Source organism: Megascapheus bottae, chromosome 20, assembly GCF_031878675.1.
Source record: "Megascapheus bottae isolate mThoBot1 chromosome 20, mThoBot2.hap1, whole genome shotgun sequence".
Classification (NCBI taxonomy): Eukaryota; Metazoa; Chordata; class Mammalia; order Rodentia; family Geomyidae; genus Megascapheus; species Megascapheus bottae.
The window spans coordinates 38,735,917-38,762,633 of NC_143528.1; the positions used below are offsets into that span (position 1 = coordinate 38,735,917).

The following is a 26,717-nucleotide window of genomic DNA, read 5'->3' on the forward strand; positions in this document are numbered from 1 at the left end:
ACACTGGGGAATAATTGAGTAACACAATCCTGGACTGCAGAAAGAACACAAGAGATGATAGAAGTGGAGCTGAGATCCTAGTACAGTGCCAGACATGAGCAAAAAAGCTAAGGACTTTAATTTCAAGTCCCAAAAGAGAAAAACAAGAATGTTTGATGAGTAATAGTAGAGCCCAGCTCTAGAAAAGCCCAATCAAAGGCGTGGCTCCAAGAAACAGTAGCAATTCCAAACTTTCTATCAAACACCTAGGCAACATGCCAGAAGCAAGAAATGTGAGGACTCTGATGCCAAGATGAACCCATCTGCAACAAACCTGTTATACCCAAGAAAGGCCTTTGCTTATAACTGGGGCCAAGAGGCTGGGGAGTCAGATAAAACAGCTGAGGGGATGAAGGCCAAGAATTCAAACCAGGGCATTCAGACACCTTGGCAATTTAACACAGTGTAAGATGAGAACTACAACCTGTTGAAACCTGGGCCCCACAACCTCCCATATTATTGTAGTAAAAATAGGTATTCTTCAAAAGCTCCGTGGTTCAACATGGAGCAGAGGAGGCCTGCACAGGCAGAAGGCGACACAGAGGTGACACAGGCAAGTATAGGAGCAGTCTCCTGTCAGACTGGCTTAGTTGTGTTAAAGGAATGTCTACAGGCACCAAGCCAGCAGTTCACACTCAACCAGGGAGAGACATGTCGGTAGAGGAAGAGGACACCTCATAGTGCCTGCCAGAACGAGGGTGCACAGGGCTGGGGTTTACCCAGAAAGCTCAAGGCCACGTTTGCACAATGAATCCATGAGCAAGAGGTTTTCATAGCAAGATCACTCAATGCCAGCATGGGCAAAGAGTTGCCTCTTTTCTAACCAGCAATTTCTATGAATTCATGTACCCTTGTCCTTCCAGATAAAAAAGAAGTTGGTATTTTAATTTTTTTAATAGTAGAACGCCAGACTAAGTATCAGACACACACAAACACACAAAAATCACTGATTTCCGGTGCTGCCTTCCATACTCTTTTGAAGTTTGGCCAATGTCCTATGTCTCAAAAGAACTTTCCACTTCAACCTCATACACCAACTTGAAGTAAGAAGGCAATGCTTGCCTTCTGGCTTTGCCCACTTCCAAAAAGCCATGAAAGACAGCCAGTTCCATTGCAGCTGAGATGACTTAGAATAACAGCACTGGGGGCAGAATTTGGGTGTGTTCTTGTGAATCAACACGCTTGCTGTCCTGCAGGCTCTGTTCTCTTCTTTGGCTGTTTTCCTTCTTCTTACCGGGGCTGCTTTCTGTGTCTTCTGGTCAGCAGCACACTGGCTCGCCCTGGTGCCCATGAATAGCAATGGATGAAATATGGTATGGAGTTCAGGAAGGAGAAAGCTCAACTCTGGAGTTACACCTCAAAACATTTATGATTTCAAGGTAACAAAACAAGTTACCTGGGTGGCCAGGGAATGCTCAACTTTCGTTCTAAAATCACAATTTAACATGGATTTTGTTTCATACTGTATCTGGGTAACTCATCTCTCCCACCCACTGTGGAGAACATCCCTTCCTCTATTTATCTCGGGCCCCCGAAATGACTGGAGTAGAGAAACTGTCATATTCATGGCGTGGGTTACTTTAGGTTCAAGAAGCAACTGCCCCCAGGTCCAAACCTGATTAATATCAACTATTTCTTTAAACATGATGGGGCTAAGATGGAGGCCTCATTCCTTGAAAGCAAGGGCACAAGAGCTGAGGATCACGTCATCAGACTCAGACAAGAGGGAATGTCTACACTGAAAGTATCAACATCTTCAACACCCGACCGTTTTTATCTAATCAAAAAAACAGTGATGGGAGAACACTGGCTGCTACCACCCACCAACCAATTTTTCCTAAAAAGATGGGGGAAAAAGGTATTTTATGAATATGAAAAGCACTTCAAAACATTTGTTTTCCAGGCTAGGCCACTTTACAGAGCGGGTTTGCTTTTAGTCTACCTCACAAACTTGGGCAGCCAGCTCCCACCAAGGGCTGAGATGTGTTTTGCCAAAACCACGTTGTTTCCCTAGAGTTGTATACTGTCTTCAAGTTCAACTGTATAATATATAATATCTGTTCCTTTGCTGTCAGCAAAACTGGAGCCATTTCTTTTGAATTCCAAAATGGATAACATCAGTGTAGAATGAAGGTAGATTTTTGGTTGGCTGTTTTTTTTTTTTTATCACTATAACATAGATGAAATCAAAAGCTCTGCCACTGTCCGTCCATTCACATCTTTCAAAGGTCCTTTCCTCTTTTCACATGAATTCATCAGAATCATTGCCATCCTGTAGGAAATATAAAAACAAAACTATAAAATCCTAGAAAGTTTTAAATTTCCAGTTATTATTTCAACGGACAAGCCTCCTTCTCACTCCTGCTCTCAGGGTTCAGGAAGCTAAAAGGAACAAGAGCTAAGCTCCCTGAGCCAGCTGGATGAGCAGAGTGAGTGTGTTCTCTTAGGTCTTCGCCGGGCCTGCCTCTCAAGAAGTCACTGTGGCTGCCACAGTATGAGTCCAGCTGGCCTGGGACAGGTCTAACAAAAGTGACTATAGAAAACAAGATGCTGCAGAAGTACAATCTACTTACTCAACACAAATACCCTCCTTCCCCCCCCCCCCCCATTTTTAAAATGAAGAAACAAGTAAATACAGGAGACAACATCGGGTCTGCTTCACCACAGCAACTTTACTCTCCATTCATATCCACACCAGGCGAATAGAAACATACCTTCATACTAACTGCACGGTGCTAACTACCACCATGCACAATACTTGTGCTTTAATACCAGTTTATCGAGTGAGCCTCAAGGTTGTGTTGAGTTTGTTATTACCCAAGACAGCACTGAGTTTTGGAGTTTTTTCTGAGGCCAGTCCTGGGGCTTGAATTTTAGGGCCTGTGCATTGTCCTTGGATTTCTTCAAGGCCAGTGCTTTACCACTTGAACCACAGTATCACTTCCAGCTTTTCTATGTACATGGTACCAAGGTTGAACCCGGGTCTTAGTGCATGCTAGGCAGACACTTTACCACTAGGTCAAACTCCCAGCCTGCATTTTTTTTTAAATTAAGAAAAATCTTACATGATGGCATATATACAGGAAAGGGACCAATTTTATGATGTGGCTTATATGCAAGTCCTGGAGAAGACCTGTGGAGGTACAGCTCCAGGCTCCTTTGCCAATGTTCTCTACCAGGCTGAGTCCTGGTACAATGACTTGACAGGGTTACAATCTGAGTTCTCATTTATGTTACTGCCTGTTTCTTGTTGCTTGACACCCACATTTCAGACAACGATAGGACATAAGTTTGTACAAGCCCTTCTTTCCCCAAAAGGTCCTTTGTTAGTGATGGAAGGAAACTTTCAGATATGGGTAGAAAACCAGTGGCTTCCCTGAATCTGTTTTTTTATCTCCAGTGCAACTCAGTGGCTCTCACTGTGCTTCACTTCTACAGGCACAAGGACTCTGAGTCAAAAGAAAAGTGCCTCAAATGACTATACAACAAGCAGAGCACCAGGATGGATGGACTGTGCTTCACAGATCAGCATTCTGCTGCCATCAAACAACTCCAGAGTTAATATGGGGCTGGTGAGGAGAATATGCCAAGCTTACCCTACGTGGGGTGAATTCGCTGCACACACTATGCTCTGGGATCACAGGAACTTTTAAATACAAATCCCAGATCTAAAACTTGAAACCCCCCCTTTTTTTTTTGTATTTTAGATTTAGTTTCACTTTGAATCAATGTGCTTTTTAATATAATTTATCACCTAGTGATAAATTGGTATGCAAAAGGAATGTTAAAAATAATTGTTTATGGTTCCAATACCAAATTTACAGGTTAAACAGATTAAAAGATTATTCCACTGCAGGCAGGTATGCGGTAGCTCTCTGTAATTCTAGCTACTCAGGAGGCTGAGATCTGAGGATCAAGGTTCAAAGCCAGTCCGAGTATTAAAGACTGTGAGGCTCTTATCTCCAATTAATCACTAGAAAAGGGAAGTAGGGCTGTGGCTCAAGGGGTAGGGTGGTAGCCTTGAGCTGAAGAGCTTAGGGACAGCGCCCAGGCCCAGATTGAAAGACTATTCTGCTAAAAATTCAAAATTAAAACCAACTTCAGGGTGAAACATTTACTTCTTCCTGTGAAATGGTTAAGTTAAATTAAAATTCAAGTCTTAGTCCTTTAACCAAAGATTCTAAGGGAATTAAAGCCTTCCTTTTTAAGAATGGAGAAAGGTGAGGTGGTGGGGGAAGGGAAATGGGGGACAAAAACACAAGCAGGGATACCAATGTGTGAGAACTAATGCGCCCTCTGTCTGGTGAATATAACTGTAACGGGAAAAAAAAAAAAAAGAATAGTAAAAGCTGTAAGAGCCCTCTTCTTATAGTAAGGTAAGTTTTCCCAGGACAGGTACTTTTCTACTGGTAAACTGGGAACGTAAAAGCTGATTCAAACCCGGAGCTCTAGTACCCAGATAAGCAAATGACAGAGAAAGAAGGTATAAGGACCAGCAATCTTCTGCTCTAAAAATTTAATTTCCAAGTCCTAAAACTCTCAAAATTTGACACTAATCACACAGTGTTTGTGTAATACATGTTCACATGCAGCCTTCTGTATTTGTGGGTTCTACATTAATATACGTAATCAAATGCAGATGAGAAATTGGTTTTGTGTGCTGGTCCTGGGGATTGAACTTGGGGCCTGGGAATTGTCCTTGAGCTTTTTTTTTTTAGCTCAAAGCTAGCACGTTACCACCTGAGCCACAGCTCCATTTCCAATTTTTGGAGATTAATTGAGTCACATGGATTTTTCTGCCTGGGCTGGCTTCAAATGGCAAACTTCAGATCTCAGCCTGAGCCACTGGTACCCCACTGAGAAATACTTAAAAAAAAAACAAAACTATTTGAACATGCAGATTTCTTTCTGTCCTTATTCCCTAAATAAAATAATTTAACAACTACTTACATAGCATTTATATTATGTTAGATTAATCTAGGGCATTATTAAAAGTTATGTGGGGAAATACGCATAGACCATAAACAAGTGCTTTACCAATTAAACACCTGCAGATTTTAGTATTCATGGAAGACTTAGAACCAATGTTCAAAAATGTCCAGTTGTAATGTTCAGTAATTCCATTTTCAAAATCTCTTAATGATTTCTTTCAACAAACAACGCTAGAGTAACTGACTTGAACATACCTGATTTGAAGACATATTCTCAACTTTCATAAGGGATGAATAGCTCCTAGAAGAAAATATTAACAATTTTGTTGTTGTTGTTTTTGCTAGTCCTGGGGCTTTAACTTAGTGCCTAGGAACTGTCCTTGAGCTTTCTCAAAGCTAGTACTCTACCACTTGAGCCACAGCACCACTTCTGGCTTTTTTCTGTGTATATGGTTCCAAGGAATCAAATCCAGGGCTTCATGTATCCTAGGCAAGCCCTCTACTACTAGGCCACACTCCTGGCCCCAAGAAAATATTTAAAATAAGTGTATCCAGTTAAAAGCATTTCATGAATGTTTATCATCCAGGATCACTGGGTCAAAATTCCCAACTTTATAAAAACAATACATAGGACTCTTGTTTCCTCTAGGCTCTACCCCTTAATACAACTGCCCCTCTGACATTTTTTTTGATGTCTCAAAAGTATTTTCACCTTTTCGGTTTACATTGCATGTTCTAGTTCCTACTAAAATCATTTGGTTCTTTCCTGTTTCTAGTTCAAAGAATGACATCACTATCCACTTTAAACCAGAAACCAATGGGTTATTCTCAGTCCCTCCTCTCCAGTCGCAAATTACCATGAAAGGAACCAGCCTACCAATATTATACTGTGATTTAGACCAGTGAATTCTGTTGAACAATACATCAATTGTTTTAAGCAAGTATATTTTGTTTGTTCCAGAAGGAACAGAAAGCTAAAATTGAATCTTCATGGTCTTATTCACTGGTATTCAAGAACCAAACTATGTTTTATATACTGTAGGGCACAGAAGCCTCAAATTATTCCAGCCTTTCAAAATATACGAAAAGAGCTGGGTGCTGGTGGCTTTCTAAGGATTGAATCCTAACTGTTCAAGAGGCTAAAATCTGAAGATCATGGTTCAAGGCCAGACCAGGCAGAAAAGTCTGACAGATTCTTAATCTCCAATTAACCACCAAAAAGTGGGAAGTATTGGTACGGTTGAAGTGGTAGAATACAGGCCTTGAGTGAAAAAGTCAAGTGACAGCAAAGGCACTAAGTTTGGTTTTAAAACAGCTTTTTGCTGTTGTTGTTTGATCGGGGCTTAAAGTCTATGTCTGGGCGTTGTCCGTGAGCTCTTCAGCTCAAGGCTACCACCCAACCCCTTGAGCCACAGTACCACTCCCAGTTTTCTAGTAATTAATTGGAGATAAGAGTCTCATAGACTTTGTACTTTAGTGTCCAGACTGGCTTTGAACCGTGGTCTTCAGATCTCAGCCTCCTACTACGAAGCTAGGATTATAGGCATGAGCCATCATGCTGGGCACCATTGTTTTTTGTTTTGTTTTGTTTTGTTTTTTGCCAGTCCTGGGCTTGAGCTCAGGGCCTGAGCACTGTCCTTGGACTTTCTCAAGGCTAGAGCTCTACCACTTGAGCCTCAGCACCACTTCCGGCTTTTTTCTATGTATATGGTACCAAGGAATCGAACCCGGGTCTTCGTGCATGCTAGGCAGGCACTTTAACCACTAGGCCAAACTCCCGGCCTGGCACCATTGTTTTTTAAGAGCTAAAACAACTCATTCAAGTTGCAGCCAATATTAAACTCATACTATAACACCTTTTACTTTCTGAACAATTTTGCAAACCAAACTCTAAGAAAAACCTATGATGGATGCCGGGTACAGTGGCTCATGCCTATAATCCTAGCTACTCAGGAGGCTGAGATCTGAGGATCATGGTTCAAAGCCAGCCTGGGCACCAAAGACTGTGAGACTCTCATCTCCAATTAATCACTAGAAAGTAGGATATGGGGCTGTGGCTCCAAGGGTAGGGCAGTAGCTTTGAGCTAAAGAGTTCAGGGACAGTGCCCAGGCCCAAAGTTCAAGCCCCACAAACCCCCCCCCACAAAAACCCTATTTTATTTCATATATTTCCATATCCTACAAGCATGCTTTATTGGACCTAAATATAAGTGCTTTTATTTATTTATTTATTTTCTTACAGACTCATTTAAAGCTTCTTATATGCCCCTTCATTCAACAATACATTGTTCTTAAGGCAAATCCAGAATTAATTCTCCAGACTGACACCAGGGCTAGAGCTCCAGCATACCTAAGTTCGTCCATTTCCCTCTTCTTCTTCATCTCCTCTTTCTCTCTCCTTTTCATTTCCTGAATCTGGGCTTTTTTCTCATTCCTCTCTTCACGGTCTCGGCCTTCTTTCTCAGCTGCCAGGTCTGGGAACCGCTCTGATTTAGTCTTTTCTAATCGGTTCAGGATCTCATTCACTTTCTTCTCTACTGTCACAATTTTTACCTTTTAGAGAGATTAGGGTGAAAAGTACGGACTCTTACTTTCGTTTTTTCTCCCAAAGAGGGCCAAGATTTTCGGCCCAATTTAACTCCTTGAAGACACAAAGTACTGCTCTGTCCTTACGGCCACCATGGCAGACACAGCAAGCACATCTTCACTCTGTAGAAGTGCAAGTACTTACATCCTTCTGCCTGTGAAAGCCTATCTGCCCCACATCCATGTCAGCTGTTTTCTTCAGGTTAGACCATGGCGTGTATACCACATTAACATTGTTCATCTTGCAGCCTATCAAGAGAGCGTGACTTTAACATACAGGCAGGAAGAGACACAGCCATAAGCCCCCTCACCCAAGGCAAAGGGCCGTTATCCAACCTGAGAGTGGGCCTCGGGCGCTTCAAAACACAGAACGTTTTTAAACCACCATCATCCCTCAGCACCAAGGAGCAGTAACAACAATAACAAGCAAACAGTAGTAATGCCATTCAACAACATTAAGTGGAAAGCAGGGAATGGGCCACCATTAGCTTCAGGGACTTCTAAGAACAGTCTAAAATTGAATGCAAATTCATTTTGTGTGATTTTTTTTTCTAAGAAAAAAATAAGTTTCCTGAGATTATCAAATCAATCATTGAGTTGGGGATGGTTAAGCATCAATATAAAGCTCTGGCCTAGGGTTCTGAAGACTTGGACTAGATCCTGGCACTACCAGAGATCAACTGTGCCACTTGCTGTGTCCCCATGACTCTCTCAAGCTCATCTGAAATATCAGAATAACAGAAATCATTAAACAGTCATCACAGCTCTAACAGTCTGGATGAAAGGGTTTCAGGCACACTGTCTGCCTGTTCCATAATCCTTCTTAAGCTCATTTCCCTCATCTATCAAATTATAACACTATCTGGAGAGTTTGCAAAGGACCAGGCAGATAACTAATAATACTCCATCCATGTTAGTGATAACTGTTGTATCTTACGAATCTTATCTTTATTCAGCTCAAATGATTTAGGACAGAACTGAGAGCACAAGGAACAATACTAGCAAAGGTACACAATCAGAAACAACAATGATTTGCTTTGGCTAGAATGAACTATGAGAAGGGATATAGGTTTTAAGTCAGACTAGAGATGCTTAGGTGCCAGCTTAAAATCTAGAAATTCTGCAGGGAAGGGGTGAAACAAAGCCTTCTCAACATTCAAGGAGTTCTGTCTGGCAATGTTCCTCATATGAGGAACAGAGCAGGCCAAGCTCTGATTCTGTAGACCAAGAACAGCTAATTCTATGACAACAAACAAGGTTTAATCTGTGTTCTCTCAGTGCTGAGCAGAGGAGAGAGTTCTGTAAGTAGGGTGCCTTGTGTAGAGTGCCCTCTGTAAATCTCACAGCAAAGACTGCCATCCCAGTTCCCCCAGCAGTCTCTGCTTCGGACTCCAGAACTGAAGCCAGAGGCTAGAATCCTTATCTAGGGCAACAGTTGAAGAGGAGAGAGGGTAATTCAGAATGATGACTCTCCCCACTCCTGTTTTTCCTAGCACTAGTTAACTGAAAAGAGCAAGACAACACTGAGCCCAGGATAAAAAGCCCAAAGCTCTTTGGAAACAGGGAAGAACAAAGCTCTGTGGAGGAGGCTGGGACACAGGGCCAGATAATGATTATTTCCATTTTTATGTTAATGATTGAAAATCTAAAACAGCTTGTCCTAACGATAAATAAAATGAGATCAAACTCAGTATAATCTGTTGAGTTATGGAGTGGACAATGGGTGGATCCATAAGGCATGACTTCTTCCTTCTTGGCCTTGTACTTGACTCATTACTAAGGCTTCCTGAGTTAAGATTAAGGAACCAGGGGCCAGGAGTTTGGCCTAGTGGTAGAGTGCTTGCCTAGCATGCACGAAGACCCGGGTTCGATTCCTCAGTACCCCACATACATAGCAAAAAGCCAGAAGTGGTGCTGAGGCTCAAGTGGTAGAATACTAGCCTTGAGAAAAATCCAAGGACAGTGCTCAAACCCTGAGCTCAAGCCCAGGACTGGCAAAAAAAAAAAAAAAAAAAAAAAAAAAAAAGATTAAGGAACCAGAATTAGGTGACAGGGAAGGAATGCGGCCAGCTTTTACCCTGAAACTGGGTACCAGCTCTATCTGCCCCATGTTTATCTTCTACTCAACTGTACTTCTTTTCAGCCCTCTAATCCTTCAACTTCACATCAAACCCAAAAATCATCTTGACCCTATGTAGGTCTAGGTCCTACCTCTAATACTGACCTATTATCAGCTCAATCAATCTCAGCAGCTCATCACTTCTAGACTCCCTTCATCTCTTTTGGCCTTCACTGGTGCACTAAACATTACATAGCAAAAAAAAAAAAAAACCAAGCACTGAGTCTGGGAGTTTGGCCTAGTGGTAGAGTGCTTGCCTAGCATGCATGAAGACCCGGGTTCAATTCCTCAGTACCACATACCTAGAAAAAAGCCAGAAGTGGTGCTGAGGCTCAAGTGGTAGAGCTCTAGCCTTGAGAAAGTCCAAGGACGGTGCTCAGGCCTTGAGTTCAAGTCCAAGACTGGCAAAAAACAAAACCAAACAAGCACCAAATGGTACTCCAGGTACTGTCTAAAACATTTAGGCTAACTATTCTCAACCTACACTGTACTCAAGAATCACCTAGAAAACTTTCTGAAACTAGTGATATTCACAGATCAATCCATAATCAACTAAACGATTCTCCGTGAGCAGGGAGAAAATCAACTAACCTGATGACCTTACAACTTAAAGGGGAAAAGCAGTATATAAAGGAAGAGAGGAAAAGTAGAAAAGCATGATTTAAATACTTTTTTCTTTTTTTTGCTCAGGCTTGAGCACTGTCCTTTGGCTTTCCCAAGGCTCGACCACTTGAGACATAGCACCACTTCTGGCTTTTTTTTCCCCTGTGTATGTGGTACCAAGGAATCAAACCTAGGTCTTCATGCATGCTATGTAAGCACTCTACTACGAGGCCAAACTCCCAGCCCATGATTTAAATATTTTATTCTAGAATCCAATAGTAAATTGCAAACAGCAAGAACAGAATGTGGCGGTACACACTTGTAATTCTAGTACTCAAGACACTAAGGCAGCTAGGCACAGGGGCTCGCGCCTGTAAGCCCAGCTACTCAGGAGGCTGAGATCTGAGGATCACCACAAGACTCCAATCAACCACAAGAAAATGGGAAGTGAGGCTGAGGCTCCAGAGGTAGGGCAGTAGCCTTGAGCTGAAGAGCTCAGAGACAGTGCCAGGCCCAGAGTCCATGCCCCATGACCGCCCCCTCCCCACCTCAAGAAGAAAGAAAGGGAGGGAGGGAGGGCGGGCAGACTGACTGAGGCAAGAAGACAAGTTCAAGGTAAGCTTGGATTAGGTTGAGAGAATCTGTCCCAAACAAATCAGAGACATCAACACTAAAAATGAAGTTATCTCTCTTTAGCTATCAACACTATCCAATTTCTAAGACTGTTTACAAATAACCTTAAGGGTAGGCACATCTAGACAATCTTCCACCCAAGATAACAAAAAGAAGTACCATTACAGAGAGGGAAGAATTAGCTTTTGCTTTTTTGACAGAGAGCAAAACTGCCATCAACCTTAAAGATATGAACTGCAATTCCTATGACGCAAGCCAAAGCCAGTAACAACTCTTCTAAAATGCAATTCATTTCAGACATAAAGTTAAGCTTCTGGTGGCTCACAACTGTAATCCTAGCTACTGAGGAGGCTGAGACCTGAGGACTGCAGTTCATTGGACTCTATCTCCAAATAATTACTCCAAAATGGGAAATGGAGCTGTTGCTAAAAATGGTAGAATGTTAGCTTTGAGCAAAAGAGCTCAAAGCACCCATACCTAAGTTCAAGCCCCACACCACCCACCACCACCACCACCACCACCACCACCACCACCACCACCAACAACAACAACAACAACAACAAAGCCAGTACTTGTTATGCATACTTATTTCCACATGATTTAATAGACCAATGGTTTTTAACATGACACTTAGAAATCATAATCAACGCTTAAATCCAATTTCCAGGGTCAGTCAAGTTTTAACCAAGAAAGACAGGAAGGAAGAGAAGGAAGGGAAAGAGGAATGCAGGGAGGTAGGGGAAAGGGAGGAAAGGAAGAAGAATAGGATGGGGGAGGTAGCCAGTCTGCTGATTCTGAAAACTCCTATAACTGACCTTGAATGCTGTTGGCCTTTACAAGATGAGCACAGTCCATCAGCACCTCCTTCGGAATGTCTTCTATCTTCTCTCCCTGGAACACACAAATAAATCAGACAGTCCACAATCTTGCTACTGACTGACACTGGAACACTCAGTAGCAAAGGGCACTGCTGCCTTACCTGCTGGCATGAGGTTATAACAAGCAGGGGCTCTTCAGTTCTATTACAGAACACTGAAAAATGAAATAAATGTACTGTGTCTATCATGGAGATGTTATTTAAGCCAAGAGAAGGCAGTAATATAGAAAACACTAATAAAAAATGAAAAAAGCTATAACTATACCAAAAATATTGCCTATAATTATGCCTGAAATAATTTTTTTTGACCATTGGTCTCTGGGCTTTTGCTCAAGTCTAGCACTCTACCACCTAAGCCATTTCCAGCTTTTTTTGGGGGAGGGGATGGTAAATTAGAGAAAAGAATCTTATGGAGTTTCCTGCCTGGGCTGGGTCAAAACTGCAACCCTCTAATCTAAGCATCCTGAGTAGGTAGGATTACAAGAGTGAGCCACAGGTGCCTAGAGATAAGTTTTGCTTTTTTCCTTCTTATTCTTGCTTCTAGGAACTTGGTGGGGAAATGGTATGTACCTATTTTGGGGAACTCAAAGTCTCCCTGGTGAAGGACCCATGTTGACCCCTTTCTCTAAGAGAAAACCTGATAGGGGATGAGAGTGTAGCCGAGTGGCAGAACAAGTGCCTAGCATGCACAAGGACTGAGTTCATACCCAGCTCCATAACAAAACAAATAAACACAGATAATTCAGTATCCTGACTCAAACATATGACAGGTCATCCGCTCTCAACTATTATCAGAAACAAAGTTCTTATGTGAGATCTCAACACTTCAGTGTAGGAGAGAAATACCAGAGATAATCTTAATCTTTTTTGTCTGTAGAAACCTATCAAATTGAAGATGAATTCAGAACACAATGAGCACACACAGTGTGTAGCATATTCCAGGCAATATTCTGAGCTTGGGCCTTCAGTCCTCACAGCAGCCCAATAAGACATGTAGTGGGCCTCTTCTACAGAGGTGAAATATGCCTGGAAATGTGCACAAGGTCATATGGCTAGTAAGCAGGAGAGCCAGGATTCAAACCCAGCAGCTGGCTCCAGAACTGGTCTGAAATGCTCAGTCTTGCTGCTGCTCAACCCATACTTAGTACTTACCAAGTACAAAAGGCTAATCCTTTAATTCTAGATAAAAGTCCCACACAAACTAAGCACAATATGTATTTCTAAAAGAAACTGAACTTCTATTCACACAGTATGTAATAGTAATGGGAAGTGAAGATGGGCACTATTATTTCCACTATGACACAATAGATTCCAGAGGAAAAGGAAGAATATATATCAAAAGGAAACTGCCCACACTTGATTTTCTTTTATATTTATTATTGCCAAAATAGCAAAAGGTTGCTCAGGAGAACTCAGGAGTTAGCGCCAACACAGAATCTTCACTGACCTATCAGTAATGTAAGGATAGGACACATGGTTTAGCCTTGCTAGAGTCAGAAGTTAGTACTATAGCCATATATAGTACCATGTATTTTCCCCCTCTGGTTATGGGGCTTGAACTCTGAGCCTGGGCACTGCTCTACCAGGCTGAGCCACAGGACCACTTCTGGTTTTCTGGTGGTTAACTGGAGATAAAAGTCTCAAAGTCTTCTGAACTGCAATCCTCAGATCTCAGCCTCCTGAGTAGCTAGGATTATAAGCATGAGCCACCAGCACCCAGCTATATTTTAAATTATAAAATTAAAAAAGAAGTCAGGTGCTGGTGGCCCATACCTATAATCCTAGCTACTCAGGAGGCTGAGATCTGAGTATCCTGGGTTGAGGTCAGGCCTGGAAGATGAATCCTAAGGTGTGTTATCTCCAATTAACTAACAAGCCAGAAGCGGAGGTACAGCAGAGTACCAGTCCAGCTTTGAGCAAAAAAGCCCGACAAGAGCACAAAACTCTGAGTTCAAGCCCTAGTACTAGTGGTGGGAAAGGAAAGGAAAGGAAGGGGAAGGAAAGGAATCCCAAATTGGGTACAATATTTAGTGTGCTATGTTTTGACTGTGGTCTGTCACGTGCCTTGGGCATAGAATTTCCCACGTCATGTCTCATCAAGCCTCAAATAGTTTCAGAATCTAGCATATTTCAGATGTCAGATTTGCAGGTTAGGGATGTTTATCTTGATTAGGGATTTCCTAGCTGAGTTGAGAAGGCTTAAACATAATGATACTCCAATGGCCACAGATAGTATCCAGAATCAAGATTTCAACTTTCAATTACCTTCCTACCAAGAAAAATCAATCTAATTCCTTGGGAAAAATAAGATTATCCAGTTGGGGCAAGAATGACACAATTACCTTTTATGGTCAGAAAATAAAAGAAGACTCAAAAACCAAAAAAAAAAAAAAAACCAAAAAAATGGACATATACCAGAGGAAAACAAGAGCCAAGCTGAAAGAGCTGAACAAGCTCCAACCAAAGCTGGGGTAAGAAGAGCAAAAATATAGCACAGTGACCAAGGCAGAAAGAGGATGAGTCCATACTCATGCATGTAAGTGGAGACAGACACACACCTTATTCCAGATGAATGTGGGAGTGCAGATGCTCCGGATTCCAGAAATGACAGACCAGAGGCAAGGGCAGACATGACAACTACACATAGCATGGCACCCTACAACGGATCTCGGAAGATAAGGACATTCATGGAAAAACCGCTGAAGTTCACGTCCAGAGTTGAGCTAAAGAGTAATTTATCACTGTTGGCTTCTTCTTTTTTTTTTTTTTTGCCAGTCCTGGGCTTGAGCTCAAGGCCTGAGCACTGTCCTTGGACTTTCTCAAGGCTACAGCTCTACCACTTGAGCCTCAGCACCATTTCTGGCTTTTTTCTATGTATGTGCTACCGAGGAATCAAACCCATGTCTTCATGCATGCTAGGCAAGCACTCTACCACTAGGCTAAACTCCAAGCCCCAAAATGCCCTGTGTTTTAACTACATAAAACAGATGACCTAAGTCGGACTGGAAGAATAGCAGTATTGTATCAGTAGGGAACACTGAATCTTTCTTATTACTGCCATACTGTTTTAGACTGTTCAACAAAGCCCCTGATAACTGGAAACATGTCCTCAATGAGCAGGAGAATGGCATGAGCCTGAGAAAAAGGAACCATCAGAGAAGTCTGGTAGTCAGCTGAACTGGAAGGGCAAGAAAGTGAAGGGACAGATGACAAGAAGCTGGTATGTGGCAAAAATGTACTATGTGTGGCCCCTTCTAAGTCCCAGAAATCAACCAGAACTTTCCAGTAACTTTCTGAAGCAGGAGATGGCGAAGCAATACATTCCTTTCATTTACTGGCTTTAAAATTTCTGAATATATTTATTATTTTAAGCAACCTAATTGAAGAAAAAAAATAACAAGATATTGTTCTCATCACTAAAGAAAAGTCATGAATCCATGTTTAAATTATTACCTTATGTAATCGAAGGTATACATGAGCCGAAGAGATTTTGTCCACATGAAACCTACAAAGAATGAAAATCAATTTTAGCAAGAGGTACAAGATAACCACGTCATCGGCCAGCTGTGTTCTAAACATTGCACCCCAAGAAGTGGTCACTGGGGGCCTACCACACTATCACCATGGGACTGCAAAGTCACCACCCCACAGGCCTTGCCAGAAACCTGGAGAGGCAAAATAAACACTGAGGTATGCAGCTAGGATTAAGTGCCAAGATGAGTAAGATGATAAATACTCCAAGACAGGCGATTTTTCAAGTGGTTAAAAAAAATGCAACCAAAGCTTCTCGGAAGAACTAAGATTTTGCTGGCAACAAACTAAAGCATGTAGCTGAGAGGACAAACATGGAAAGAAACTGCAGGTAAAAAAAGAAGGTAGTAAAAGAGGTCAGATGCCAGTGCTGCCAGTCTGGGAGATCTGGTGGCCTATGTTTTAGAGAAAAAAAAGAGGGTTTGGCTTGGGACATTACAAGTTTAATGCAATGGCAAGTTAACCAAAAGCAAATGTCAGTTTCAGACTTGAAAAGTTAGGTGAGGTCTTACATCATAAAGCGGAACACAATTGTTAAATTAACCACACTAAAAATTCAGCCCTAAATGCTGATGACACTAACCAGCCCTACTTCCATGTCCTAGATGAGCATCACACTTTACACTGCATGTCTAAAAACATTTAGAAGGCCCCAACTCAACTTTCTGAACTAGTTTGGGCCTGAACTCAGGGCCTCATGCTCTTGACTTGGCTTTTTCACTTAATGCTAATGCTCAGTCACGTAAGCCACGCCCCCACTTCTGGCTTTTTGATAGTTAACTGGAGATACTACTCAAAGAGCCAGCAGCCATCTAAGTAGCTAAGATTACAAGTGTAAGCCAATGGTGTCAGGATACTCTCAGTATCTTCTTTTTTGACCAGTTCTGGGGCTTGAACTTAGGGCCTGGGCACTGTCCCTGAATGTCTTTTGCTCAGAGCTAGAGCTTTTTATTTGAGCCAAAGCCATTTCCAGCTTTTTTGTTAATTAATTGTAGATAAAAGTCTCATGGACTTCCCTGCTCTGGCTATCTTCAAACCCCAATCCGCAGATCTCAGCAAGAATTACAGGCATGAGACAATGGTGTCTGGCTGCACCTAAGATCTTAGTTTCCAGAGTTTAAGCCCCAGTAACTAGTATATGTACATACATACGCACACATGCACAAACACAAACTGCCACTCACCAATCTAATCAAATATTTTTAAATCTATGTGCTATTGAGAGAAATGTTCCAGATTTCTATTCACCAAATGAAGCTAAATGAAGTTGGCCTTTTCTCTTTGCAACACAGTCCTGGGGTCACTGACCAACGGATGGATCGATTTTGTTAGGATTTATATTTTAGACATGAAAATTATCACAGAATAACACTTAGTACAAGATGTAGACAAGTGTGATTCACAATAGAGGTTAAAATTAAGCTTTTTCTAATGTTTTTCCAAAAGAGGAAATATCTGCTATTCACTTTTGTATATAGGACTTTTGGCAAACAGTCTATGTTGACTCAAAGTTTTAATCTTAATCATTACCGGTAGCCAGAAATAAACATTACATCATATGTGACTCCTGTTCTCTAAATTGCTCATTTACTCATTTGTATTCTTATATAAAAGATTCATAACAATCACCTTTAGCTGGGCATTTTTGTACCCAAAAATAGCTGCAGTTTTTGTAAAACTAGAAATTATACAACCCATTATCTGCTCAGAATCCTAAGAAATATACATTATGAACCAAGCTCAACTGAGAAGCAATGTCTGCCGTTTAACTTTTATTTTAATCCATTTCTCTATACACAACTATTTTCCACATACCCATTTCATCAAGGTCTCTGATGTAGAATTGTATTAGTAGAATATCCAAACATATATACATATACACACATAATAAAGGTATTATCAAGGTACTGAAACATGGAGTAGCAGCACAGTAAACATACATAAATACAAACACACACATACATCGTCTGTCTGTCTGTCTGTCTCTCTCTCTCTCCCACACACACACACACATACACACACACCACCTTTACATGTTCACAGTAAGTAAACCTTCACAAAAGATGGTCATATATGGTGGTTTGGTTTGAATGTATTTTTAAATCCAGCTCTAAAATCAACTATTTCAAGCAAATTTCCTTAAAAATTCCTTCTCAAATCCCCTCAAAATTTATTCAGAGTATGTTCGCTCTTTTCTTACTACGTTCCTGTTTCCATTTGACCCCTATTTCCCTTCAGTAATGACTAGAAGCTCCACTAGAGGAGCAGCAGGACAGCATGCAGATGCAGGGCCCCAGAAGCAGGTGGTTTCATTCCACAGTGGGTTCTGGGAAAGTGCTGGAAGCATTCACAGACTGAATGCACACTATTTCTATTTTTCCTCCCTTAAAGGAGCCTCAACAGGCTTTTTAAGATAAGCTCAGATGCTGGCAGTCACAGAGGTAAAAGAAAGTCCCAGAAACTCTGGCAGAGTGACCTAGGTTAAAAATCTATCCTGGAATTCAGACCAATTCACAGCCTTTCTCAGCACTAGCTGAAAGACTGCCAGCACTGCCCGTCCAAGAACCAGACTGCCTGGAGGCTTGGGCCTATTCCAGCTCAATCAGGTCTCAAATTACTTCTGGAAGAAAAAACTGATTACATCTAAACCAGTCATTAAGCTGGCGATCCTAAGTATCAAAACAGGTCTGTGGATACCTATCGACAGCCATTTTGTGAGTTCTAAGGTTAATGAAATTTAAATTTCAAGTCATAATTTATTGAGCATAGGTTGAAAATTATAAATTTCAGCTATACTTAATTTAATTTGAAAACAAGTTAAAAAGTGTGATAAGCTGACTTTCATTAGGTAATGATTTTATATGCATACTCATGGAGATTTTAGAGTCTGGGGATCTTTGGAACTTAAAGACAAGTACAAATATTCCAGTTGGGAGACAACCAGAAAGCAGCTGCTACAATGAACTGTTCAATGGATCCTCTGTAGGAAAGCAGAGAGCTAGTCATTTAGGAAGTCAGCAAATGGCACCTGCTATGACAGCCAAGGGGAAAAGAAGTGATCTGCAGGGCCGGGAGCGCAGCCTAGTGGTAGAGTGCTTGCCTAGCATGCATGAAGCCCTGGGTCCAGTTCCTAGGTACCACATACTCAGAAAAGCCAGTGGCTGTAGCTCAAGCGACAGAGGGCTAGCTTTGAGCAAAAAGTACCCAAGGACAGTGCTCAAGCCCTGAGCTCAAACCCTAGGACTAGCAAAAAAGAGGAAAAAAAAAAAGAAAAAAGAAGAAAGAAGTGTTCTGCGGGCAAAAGAGAGGAAAGCAATAATTCAGAACCAGAACAGGGGCCAGCGACAAACAGACAGAAGTCCCACTTGGTTCCTCATCTGAAGAATAGGCACAGAATTCAATACTTCACAGGGTTATGGAGAAATTGAATTAACAGAGGTAAATGCTTACTAGTATCTGCCATACAGTTCAGTGCTTGAAAAATGGTCACTGCTACTGTCATAGCCAAGCAACAGAATCTGAGGACTTTTCTGCATGGCCAACATTAGGTGGAGAGCATTGCAAGTTGAGAAGACGAAGCATCACTAAACACACAGGATAGGGCTGCAAGAGAAAGATCATGAGGGCCAGAGTGAGCAGTGACAATGGAAACAGGAAGAAAGTCACTCAATGAGAGTGGATAAGGTGACAGAAAGAGAACATACCAGAAGCCCATGCACACTTCAAAGGGCCCCTAAGAACTAGAAAAGAGAAAATAATTCAACTAAAATGAAGATGTCTTTTTGTTCATTTTTTTCTGTACTGGGTTTGATGAATAGCAAAATAAATTAAAGAGGAAAATGGTTTAAAGTTATTTTGGAAAGAAGGGGCAAACCAGATCAAAACAAGGCTAACCTCACAGGGGGCTTAGAAGACAAAGGGAAGGCAGACGATGGGTTTTTCAAAGCTAGGCACATGTACAGGGATGCCTGAGATCAGAGCTCAAGACAATCTTGTCAATGTATCCAGTAAACATAAAGGCAGGAAATGAGCCACTCACTGCCCCTGAATACCAAGAAGCAGAAACACCATTCACACATTGTAGTTTGCATCATTAGGAGGCAGGAGGCTGGCCAAGTTTAAGAAAGTAAACTAAGATCCATAGAGAGCAGAACCAAATTGTTACTTACCAAATATCTTCTGGCCAGCCATACTTTATAAGATCTTCATCTACAGTGAGATACAAGAGAAAAAAGTCAACAAAAGCCTTTTGGCTTTACAACTGAATGACCTAAACTATAAACAATTTAAAACTTGAAGATAATGAAGCTAACACTGACAAATCAGTGGCCAAAGAGTTAGGAAATACTTCAGAAAACTGACTCACTAAAGTAGTACTTAAAAAAGTTAAAACGGTCTTCCTAAAACCTAACAATATATTAAGCTTTTTCTTTCCAGTCTTGGGACATGAACTAGGGGCCTGGGCACTGTCCTTGAGTTTTCTCAGGAATAGCACTCTACCACTTGAACCACAGTACTACTTCTGACTTTTTCTGTGTATATGGTACTGAGGAGTTGAACCCAGGGTTTCCTGCATGGTAGGCAATCACTCTATCACGAAGGCTATACTCTTGGCCCAAAGCTTTCATTCTTAAAGAAAAAAAAAAAAGACTGATTAAACAATTATAGAAAATTAGGGATAACACAAATACAAGGTATACAAAAAGAAAGTAAAAGCCAGGCATTGGTAACTTATGCCTATTATCTTTGCTACTCAGGAGGCTGAGACCGGAGGATTACAGTTCAAAGCCTGCCCAAGTCTGTGAGACCCCAATAAACTACTCAGAAAAAGCCAGAAGTGGTACCCTGGCCAAAGTGGTAGAACACTAGCCTTGAGCACAAAGAGGCTCAAGGACAATGGCCAAGCCCTGAGTTCAAGCACCAGGGCCAGCAAAAACAAGAAGAGGAAAGAAAAATCACCTCAGGTTACTACATATGGAAATAAAATACCAGAAGAGAGGTGAATAGTGAAAACAGCTGTCTGGGGAGGTGGGGAGAGGACCTTCTCAGGTACTGAGAAGGAGGAGGTAGAGAACTGATGAACCGATGTGTCATCAAAAACATTCTATTACAATCTGATTGTTTTAATGACCTACCCGGTAGATAAAGAAATACTTTTTAGTGTGTTATGAATTTTTTTTTGCCAGTTCTGGGCTTAAACTCAGGGCCTGGGCACTGTCCTTGGACACTTTTTGCTCAAGTCTAGCTCTCTGCCACATGAGCCACAGCATCACTTCTGGCTTTTTCTATGTATATGGTACTGACAAATCGAACCTGACTTTGTGCATGCTAGGTAAGCACTCTACTGCTAGGCCACACTCCCCGCCCCAATTCAGAAACAATTCAGAAATATCACACTAGTAAATACTTCTATAACCACATTAATAATTAGCAATAATTATGCCTTACATAGAAGTACTTAAGTATTAAGTACCTTAAGAATTGTATGGCAAACAAAGCATTAATATGTTTTAAAATGTACTTAAGAGTTGGCCGGGGTGATATATGCCTCTAATGCCAGTACTAGCAAGGATAAGGAGGGGGGGATTGTGAGTTCAAGCCTAACCTGAGGGCAGTGCACGCACACACAGCAATGTACCCAAGAAAGTGTAGTCTATGAAACCTGAATGGGGTGTTTGCCTACCACTCTTGGATAAAAGCACTGTCAGCAGACATGAATTTTCTGGGGGCTTTCAACTAGCTTGATTGGGAAGTTGAGCAAACAACAGGTAACAGAAAAAGAAATGGGAAATGAGAGCATCTCAAGGGGCAATGTGTGGCTCTCTGATGACACCTGCTGGCTATGAAAAGAACAGACCTGTTGGCTGTTGAGCTAAGTAAATGGTCTCCTCTTAAAATGCATTTAATCCAGTTCTTGGAAAGTCAGAACTACTAGAAATACACATGATGCACGAGGAGCTTGGGGACTTCAGGGCCCTTTCCTACAGGCAGACAGGAAAAATGGACAGCTCAGACGACAATGGAGATTCCTCAAGTGAAGCACTACACTCACCTGCAATCACGACAGCAAAGTTCAGCACTAAAGGTACCATCCAGACTTAACACCTGCTGACAACTGCCCAGCCAAATATGTATCTGCAGTACTAATCCCTACACCTGACCACCCAGTCTCCCCACTCCTCCCACAAACGCCTTCTAAGCTCAGTGCTCCTATCCCATTACCACCTGACCTTCTCCTATAGTACCTATTAATCTTATTTTGTCCATATATTTTATTGCTTTCATGGAATTCCACTTTATTAACACCAAAGAAATATATTTGAGACAAATACAATGATTGAAATCTTGCTGACATAAAAAAAACCCCAACGAATTATAAGCTGGGTGCAGTAGCTCACGCCTGTAATCCTAGCTACTCAGGAGGCTGAGATCTGAGGATCACAATTCAAAGCCATTCCGGGCAATACAAAGCCAAGAAACTCATCTCCAATAAATCACTAGAAAATGGGAAGTGGGGCTGTAGTTCAAGGGTAGGGCTGAAGAGCTCAGGGACAGCACCCAGGCCCAGGAATAGGGCAGTAACCTTGAGCTCAGGGACAGCACCCAGGCCAGAGTTCAAGGCCCCCCCACCCAAAAAAAAAATTTTTGTCTTTTTAAAGAAACAGTATTGTTGGCCAAAAGAAAAAAAATTCTATGATAGAAATACTCATACATCTTTAAAAATTTTTTATTGTAATTAGTAGAGGAGTTAGATATATTCAGCAGATAGAAGGAGCTTTACTTCACACATATTGATACCCCTTCTCATGTTTTTGTCCCCATTTCCCTCCCCCCATACATTTTAAAAGTAAGTTTTATTTTTCTGTCTTAGTTCACAATAAAATTGACACACACTTCTTTTTGTGTAAGTCAAACCTGAATTCCCAGAGAGTTCAGAGACTGGCACATGCTCTCACAAAGAGAAGACAGGAAGCAGGATACTAATGCAGAAGGTAGGATACTAATGAACGGTAGGAATGTCACTGCTAGCCACCAGTGTAAACCAGAAACAGGGCAGCCTTTGACTGCAAGAAATATGTAAAACCCTGTTCCCCAAGTTGCACAACAAAAGACCTAAACAACTGTATGCAGCAGTGTGGCTGCAGGTACTTCTGTTACTGAAGTCTCAGATTCCCACCTTTGATGTAACGGGAGGAAACACGGGGGTTTATACACCGTGCACAATGTAGCTGTGCGCTGATCTGTACTGTAGGACACTTCCTGCTGTGGCTTACTGCTCTGTGTACCTCAAGGAGACACATAAGGAGGATGCCAGAGAACAAGTGGAAATGACCAGAAGAAACCTAAAAGTCAAGTATTAATAAACCATGGCGGTTTCAACAATAAGCCAGGCGCCAGGGTCTTACGCATGAAATCCTAGCTACTCAGGAGGCTGAGATCTGAGGATTGGTTGAATCAAACCCAGGTAGGAAAGTTCACAAGACTCATTTCCAATTAGCGATCAGAAAACTGGAAATGGAGCTGTGACTCAAAGTAGTAGAGTGCTAGCTTTGAGCAAAAGGAGCTCAGAGACAGAGTTCAGGTCCTGAGTTCAAGCCCCACAACCAACAACAACAGAGAAAGAGAGAAAGAGAGAGAGAGGGGTGAGGGGAAGGGAGGGAGGCAGGTGGAGGGAGGGGGGAAGGAGAGAGGGAGAAAGAGAGAGGGAGAAAGAAAGAGAGAGACAGAGAGAGGGAATCTTATACACTACTTACTGTTATGAGAGGTAGACTGTATATTGTACCTGGGCAGTTCCAACTTACATTTGCAATTACCAATAATTCCTTCTTTTACTCTGAAACATATGACATTTTGACAATAAAGTGTGTGTGTGTGTGTGTGTGTGTGTTTAAATTAAAAACAAACCCTGAACTTGTGGTTACCAGAGGCTGGGAAGTGTGGAAAGAGGACAGGAGGAGATAGGCAACTGGAACAACTATAATATGACAGCAGTACAGGAAGAATAAGTTCTGTTGTTTTACTGCACAGTAAAGTGAATACACTTAATAATGTATAACTCAAAGCAGCTGAATGTTCATAGTATAAAACAACAATATATGTCTGAGATGGAAAACATGTCAATTATATCATTTAGTCAATATGTAATGTATATATGTATGTATGTATATGTACAACCATTGGTCAATTAAATTTTAAGAATAAAAAACTAAAATTAAACTCATCCAACAATTGTCAGGGGAGTACTTACCTGCTGGAAGTTTCAAAATTAAATGCTTTTGAAAACTTACTTTCGTATTTATCCTTCCCCATGTAAATAGTGTAAGTAGATGAGTTAACTAAAACAAAAGAAAAAGAAAAAGAAATAATTAACTTCATTATCAAAATATTGCTTCATGGGAAAAACAAGCAACAAATTACTAGATTTGAGATTTGGAAAACCATAGCTCTCTGGGCCAAATTCAGTCCATTACCTGTTTCTGGAGAGCCTTCGAGTCAAGAATGACTTTTTTTTTCTGGTGCTGGAACTGGGGATTGGGACCTAGGCATTGATGTCTCTGAGCTGTTTCAATACCACTTGAGCCACAGTGCCATTTTGGGCATTTGGTGGTTAATTGGAGATGATAGTCTCACAGACTTTTCCTGTCCTAGCTAGCTTTGAACCATGATCCTCAGATCTCAGCTTCTTGGATAGCTAGGATTACTGGTGTGAACCTTCAGCACCTTTCAACTTTTACATTTTTTCAAAGGCAGATAAAAACAAAGATTAAGCTACACAGTTCAGAGAGTGTAACTACTCACTTCGAATCCCTACCCCCAACCCCAAAGAAGTTTCCCATTTGTTGTTAAATATGAATCCTCTCCTGCTTTCTGAGGACACAGCCCAGCGGCAATTCCAACTCACTCCAATACCTCTGCCTTCTTCGAGAGCTAAAAACAGACTACATACTAAGAGTTTTAAAGAGGTACCCTATGCTTAGTAACCCCTCTTCTACTTCCAGAACCTTGTCTCCCCAACTTCTTCAAAAATAGTATATCAGAATCACCCAACTGTGCCCAGCTCCACTTCAGACAACTAATTTCAAACATCAGGGGAGAGGTGGTTAGCCTTTGCATTTTCAAAAAGTTTTCTAAGCTGTTTCTAATGCAAAGTTAGGATCAGGAGCTGAAAGCATAAATTAGGTGCTAGGTTGCCAAGCTAGTCTACTGAAAGTTGTTTTGCCTCAATGGAAACTAAACCTGTGAATGTTTCTTCAGTCTTTAAGTTGCAGCACATATCTGGCTGTATTATAAAGTCAGTGCCACTCAACAGAACACACATGTGCATACGGTCAGAAGGCCAAAGTACTTCATTTCCATATCAATGCTTAAATTAAAGCCTGCTTGTACCTTCAGTAATGAGAAACTTCTTTATGTATCAATTTTCCTTTGCCTTCCATGGGGAGGGAGATTCTTGATTCCCTCAGGGTGACACAATGACTGCAGTCCATAATTCCTTGAAAGTAGTTGAGACCTAACTTGAAAGGAGTGGACATCTGTTGACTCATTGACGAGAATATTTAGCTTCAATATAGCTTCATGTTAAGGCAGTTGAATAGCATGAAGCCAGAAGGTAAGGGATAAAAAGTGTTTCAGGTTATCTAGGCACAGTCTAGTCCACTATCAACTTTTCATGTGCACATCTTTGTAATCCTATAACTCTACTGAAATTCTATAATTCTGAAATTGTGTTTAATTGAATACTACACCAAAGAGTGATGTTCGTTTTACAACCTAAGGGGTGACATTGCCCACAAAGAAATGTACTCTTTACCTGACATATGTTAACTGTAACCCTTTTGTACATCACCTTTATAATAATAAAAAAAAAATTTTTAAAGATCATTTACAGGGCCGGGAGTTTGGCCTAGTGGTTAAAGTGCTTGCCTAGCATGCACAAAGAACTGGGTTCGATTCCTTGGTACCACATACATAGAGAAAAGCCACACGTGGTGCTGTGGCCCAAGTGGTGGAGCTCTAGCCTTGAGAAAGTCCAAGGACAGCGCTCAGGCCCTGAGCTCAAGCCCAGGACTGGGAAAATCAAAAACAAACAACAAAAAAGGATCATGTGCAAAGGACTGATGTGTTGTAGAAGAGCTGTAAATGAAACACTCTGAACTCATGTAAACCGACTAAGATTGAGCGTATGAAAACGTGCCTGCACACGTGCTCACGCGTGTGGGTGCCACGCCCCCTCAGGCAGCCCGCAGAAAGCTCTGCCGCCGGTACTTCAAACTGACCGAAATGCCAGCAGAGAGCCAGGGGCGGCTCCTGCCCGCAATGCTAGGTCTCTGGGTGAGGCGGAGACCCGGAGGAGAGGGGCTCCAGGCCGGCCAGGGCGGGAAAGACGTCCAGAGCCCGTCTCCAGCGAACCGAGAAAACGTGGACCGAAAAGGACAGGGCTCGCGGGAGAAGAAGGAGCCGTCACGAGGCTCGCGCCTGCGGCGGGGAGGCTGGCGGCGGGGCATCCCGGTCGAGCTCCACTGCGCGGCGTGCGCGCTGCTGCCCACGGCCTCGGCACGGCGCTGCTCCAGGCACGCGGGCCGCAGCCCCTGCCCGGCTGGAAAACCGACGCCGCAGTTCCCGGCCGCGCGCCCGCAGCCTCGGCTCACGACGCGCTCCGCCCCCGGGAGTGGTGCCCGCGGGGGCTTCCCCAGCTCCCCGGGACGGCGGCTGCTCCGAGGGCCGCGCGCGCAGGCGCCTCGAGCCCCAGCCCGGGCCCCCCGGGGGGAGCCGCGCGCAGGCGCCTCGAGCCCCAGCCCGGGCCGCGCGGGGAGGGCCGCGGGGCGGACCCCGGGGCGCGGCGAGGGCTCGGGCCCCGCGCGGGGAGGGCCGCGGGGACGGCGGCGCGCACTCACCGCCGCTGCTGCTGGTGAAGTAGAACACCATGATCCCGGCGGCCGCTCCGCCACCCCGCGCCAAGTCCCTCACTCGGAGGTCCTGAACCTCCCGGTACCTCAGAAGCGCCGCGACCGCCGCCGCCTGCCGGAACTCGCGCGTTCACTTCCGGGTTACGTCGGGTCACGTCACAACGCCGTCCTCCCGGCGCCATCTTTAATCCTGGCGAAGCCGGGGGTGGGGGGTGGGAGGGTGAGGGAGCTGAAGGGTTGGAGGGAGGGGCTGATACGGGGAAACGAGGCCCTGACGGGCTGGGGCCGTGGCTCAGGGGGCAGAGCGCCTGCCAGCGAGCGCGCGGCCCGGAGTTCAGACTCCACAGCACCATCAGAAATAAGAACCGTGACAGGGGCCGGGAGTGCGGCCCAGTGGGTAGAGTGCTCGCCTAGCGTGCACGAGGACCCGGGTTCGAGTCCTCGGTACCATCTGTACGTAGAAAAAACCCGGAAGTGGTGCCGTGGCTCAG

The 26,717-nt window shown here is 42.8% G+C and overlaps 1 protein-coding gene across 2 annotated transcripts; it reads right to left on the reverse strand.

The window, feature by feature from the left end:
• Nucleotides 1-2,216: 2,216 nt before the first annotated feature.
• Nucleotides 2,217-26,351, reverse strand: Ccdc25 (coiled-coil domain containing 25). Of its 2 annotated transcripts, XM_090353651.1 has the most exons (9): nucleotides 26,215-26,351; nucleotides 23,608-23,655; nucleotides 19,489-19,528; nucleotides 15,242-15,293; nucleotides 11,727-11,802; nucleotides 7,702-7,805; nucleotides 7,321-7,523; nucleotides 5,226-5,271; nucleotides 2,217-2,311 (listed from the first exon to the last, which is right to left on the reverse strand). In XM_090353651.1, the coding sequence occupies exons 1-9, from the start codon at nucleotides 26,243-26,245 to the stop codon at nucleotides 2,282-2,284; spliced, it is 630 nt and encodes a 209-aa protein (XP_090209777.1). In that variant the 5' UTR covers nucleotides 26,246-26,351; the 3' UTR covers nucleotides 2,217-2,281. The 2 variants fall into 2 exon arrangements, with proteins under 2 accessions (XP_090209777.1, XP_090209778.1); XM_090353652.1 differs by lacking the exons at nucleotides 15,242-15,293; nucleotides 19,489-19,528; nucleotides 23,608-23,655; nucleotides 26,215-26,351 and adding an exon at nucleotides 11,891-11,909.
• Nucleotides 26,352-26,717: the final 366 nt, after the last annotated feature.

What these genes read in the sequence shown, in the direction of transcription:
- Ccdc25 (XM_090353651.1), bottom strand. Translation starts at nt 26,245, where the DNA reads ATGGTGTTCTACTTCACCAGCAGCAGCGGCG. An exon ending in AAAGGCCAACAGCATTCAAG is followed by an intron (nt 7,806 to 11,726) that starts GTCAGTTATAGG and finishes CTCTCTTGATAG; the next exon opens with GCTGCAAGATGAACAATGTT. An exon ending in AGGGAAATGGACGAACTTAG is followed by an intron (nt 5,272 to 7,320) that starts GTATGCTGGAGC and finishes ATTTTCTTCTAG; the next exon opens with GAGCTATTCATCCCTTATGA.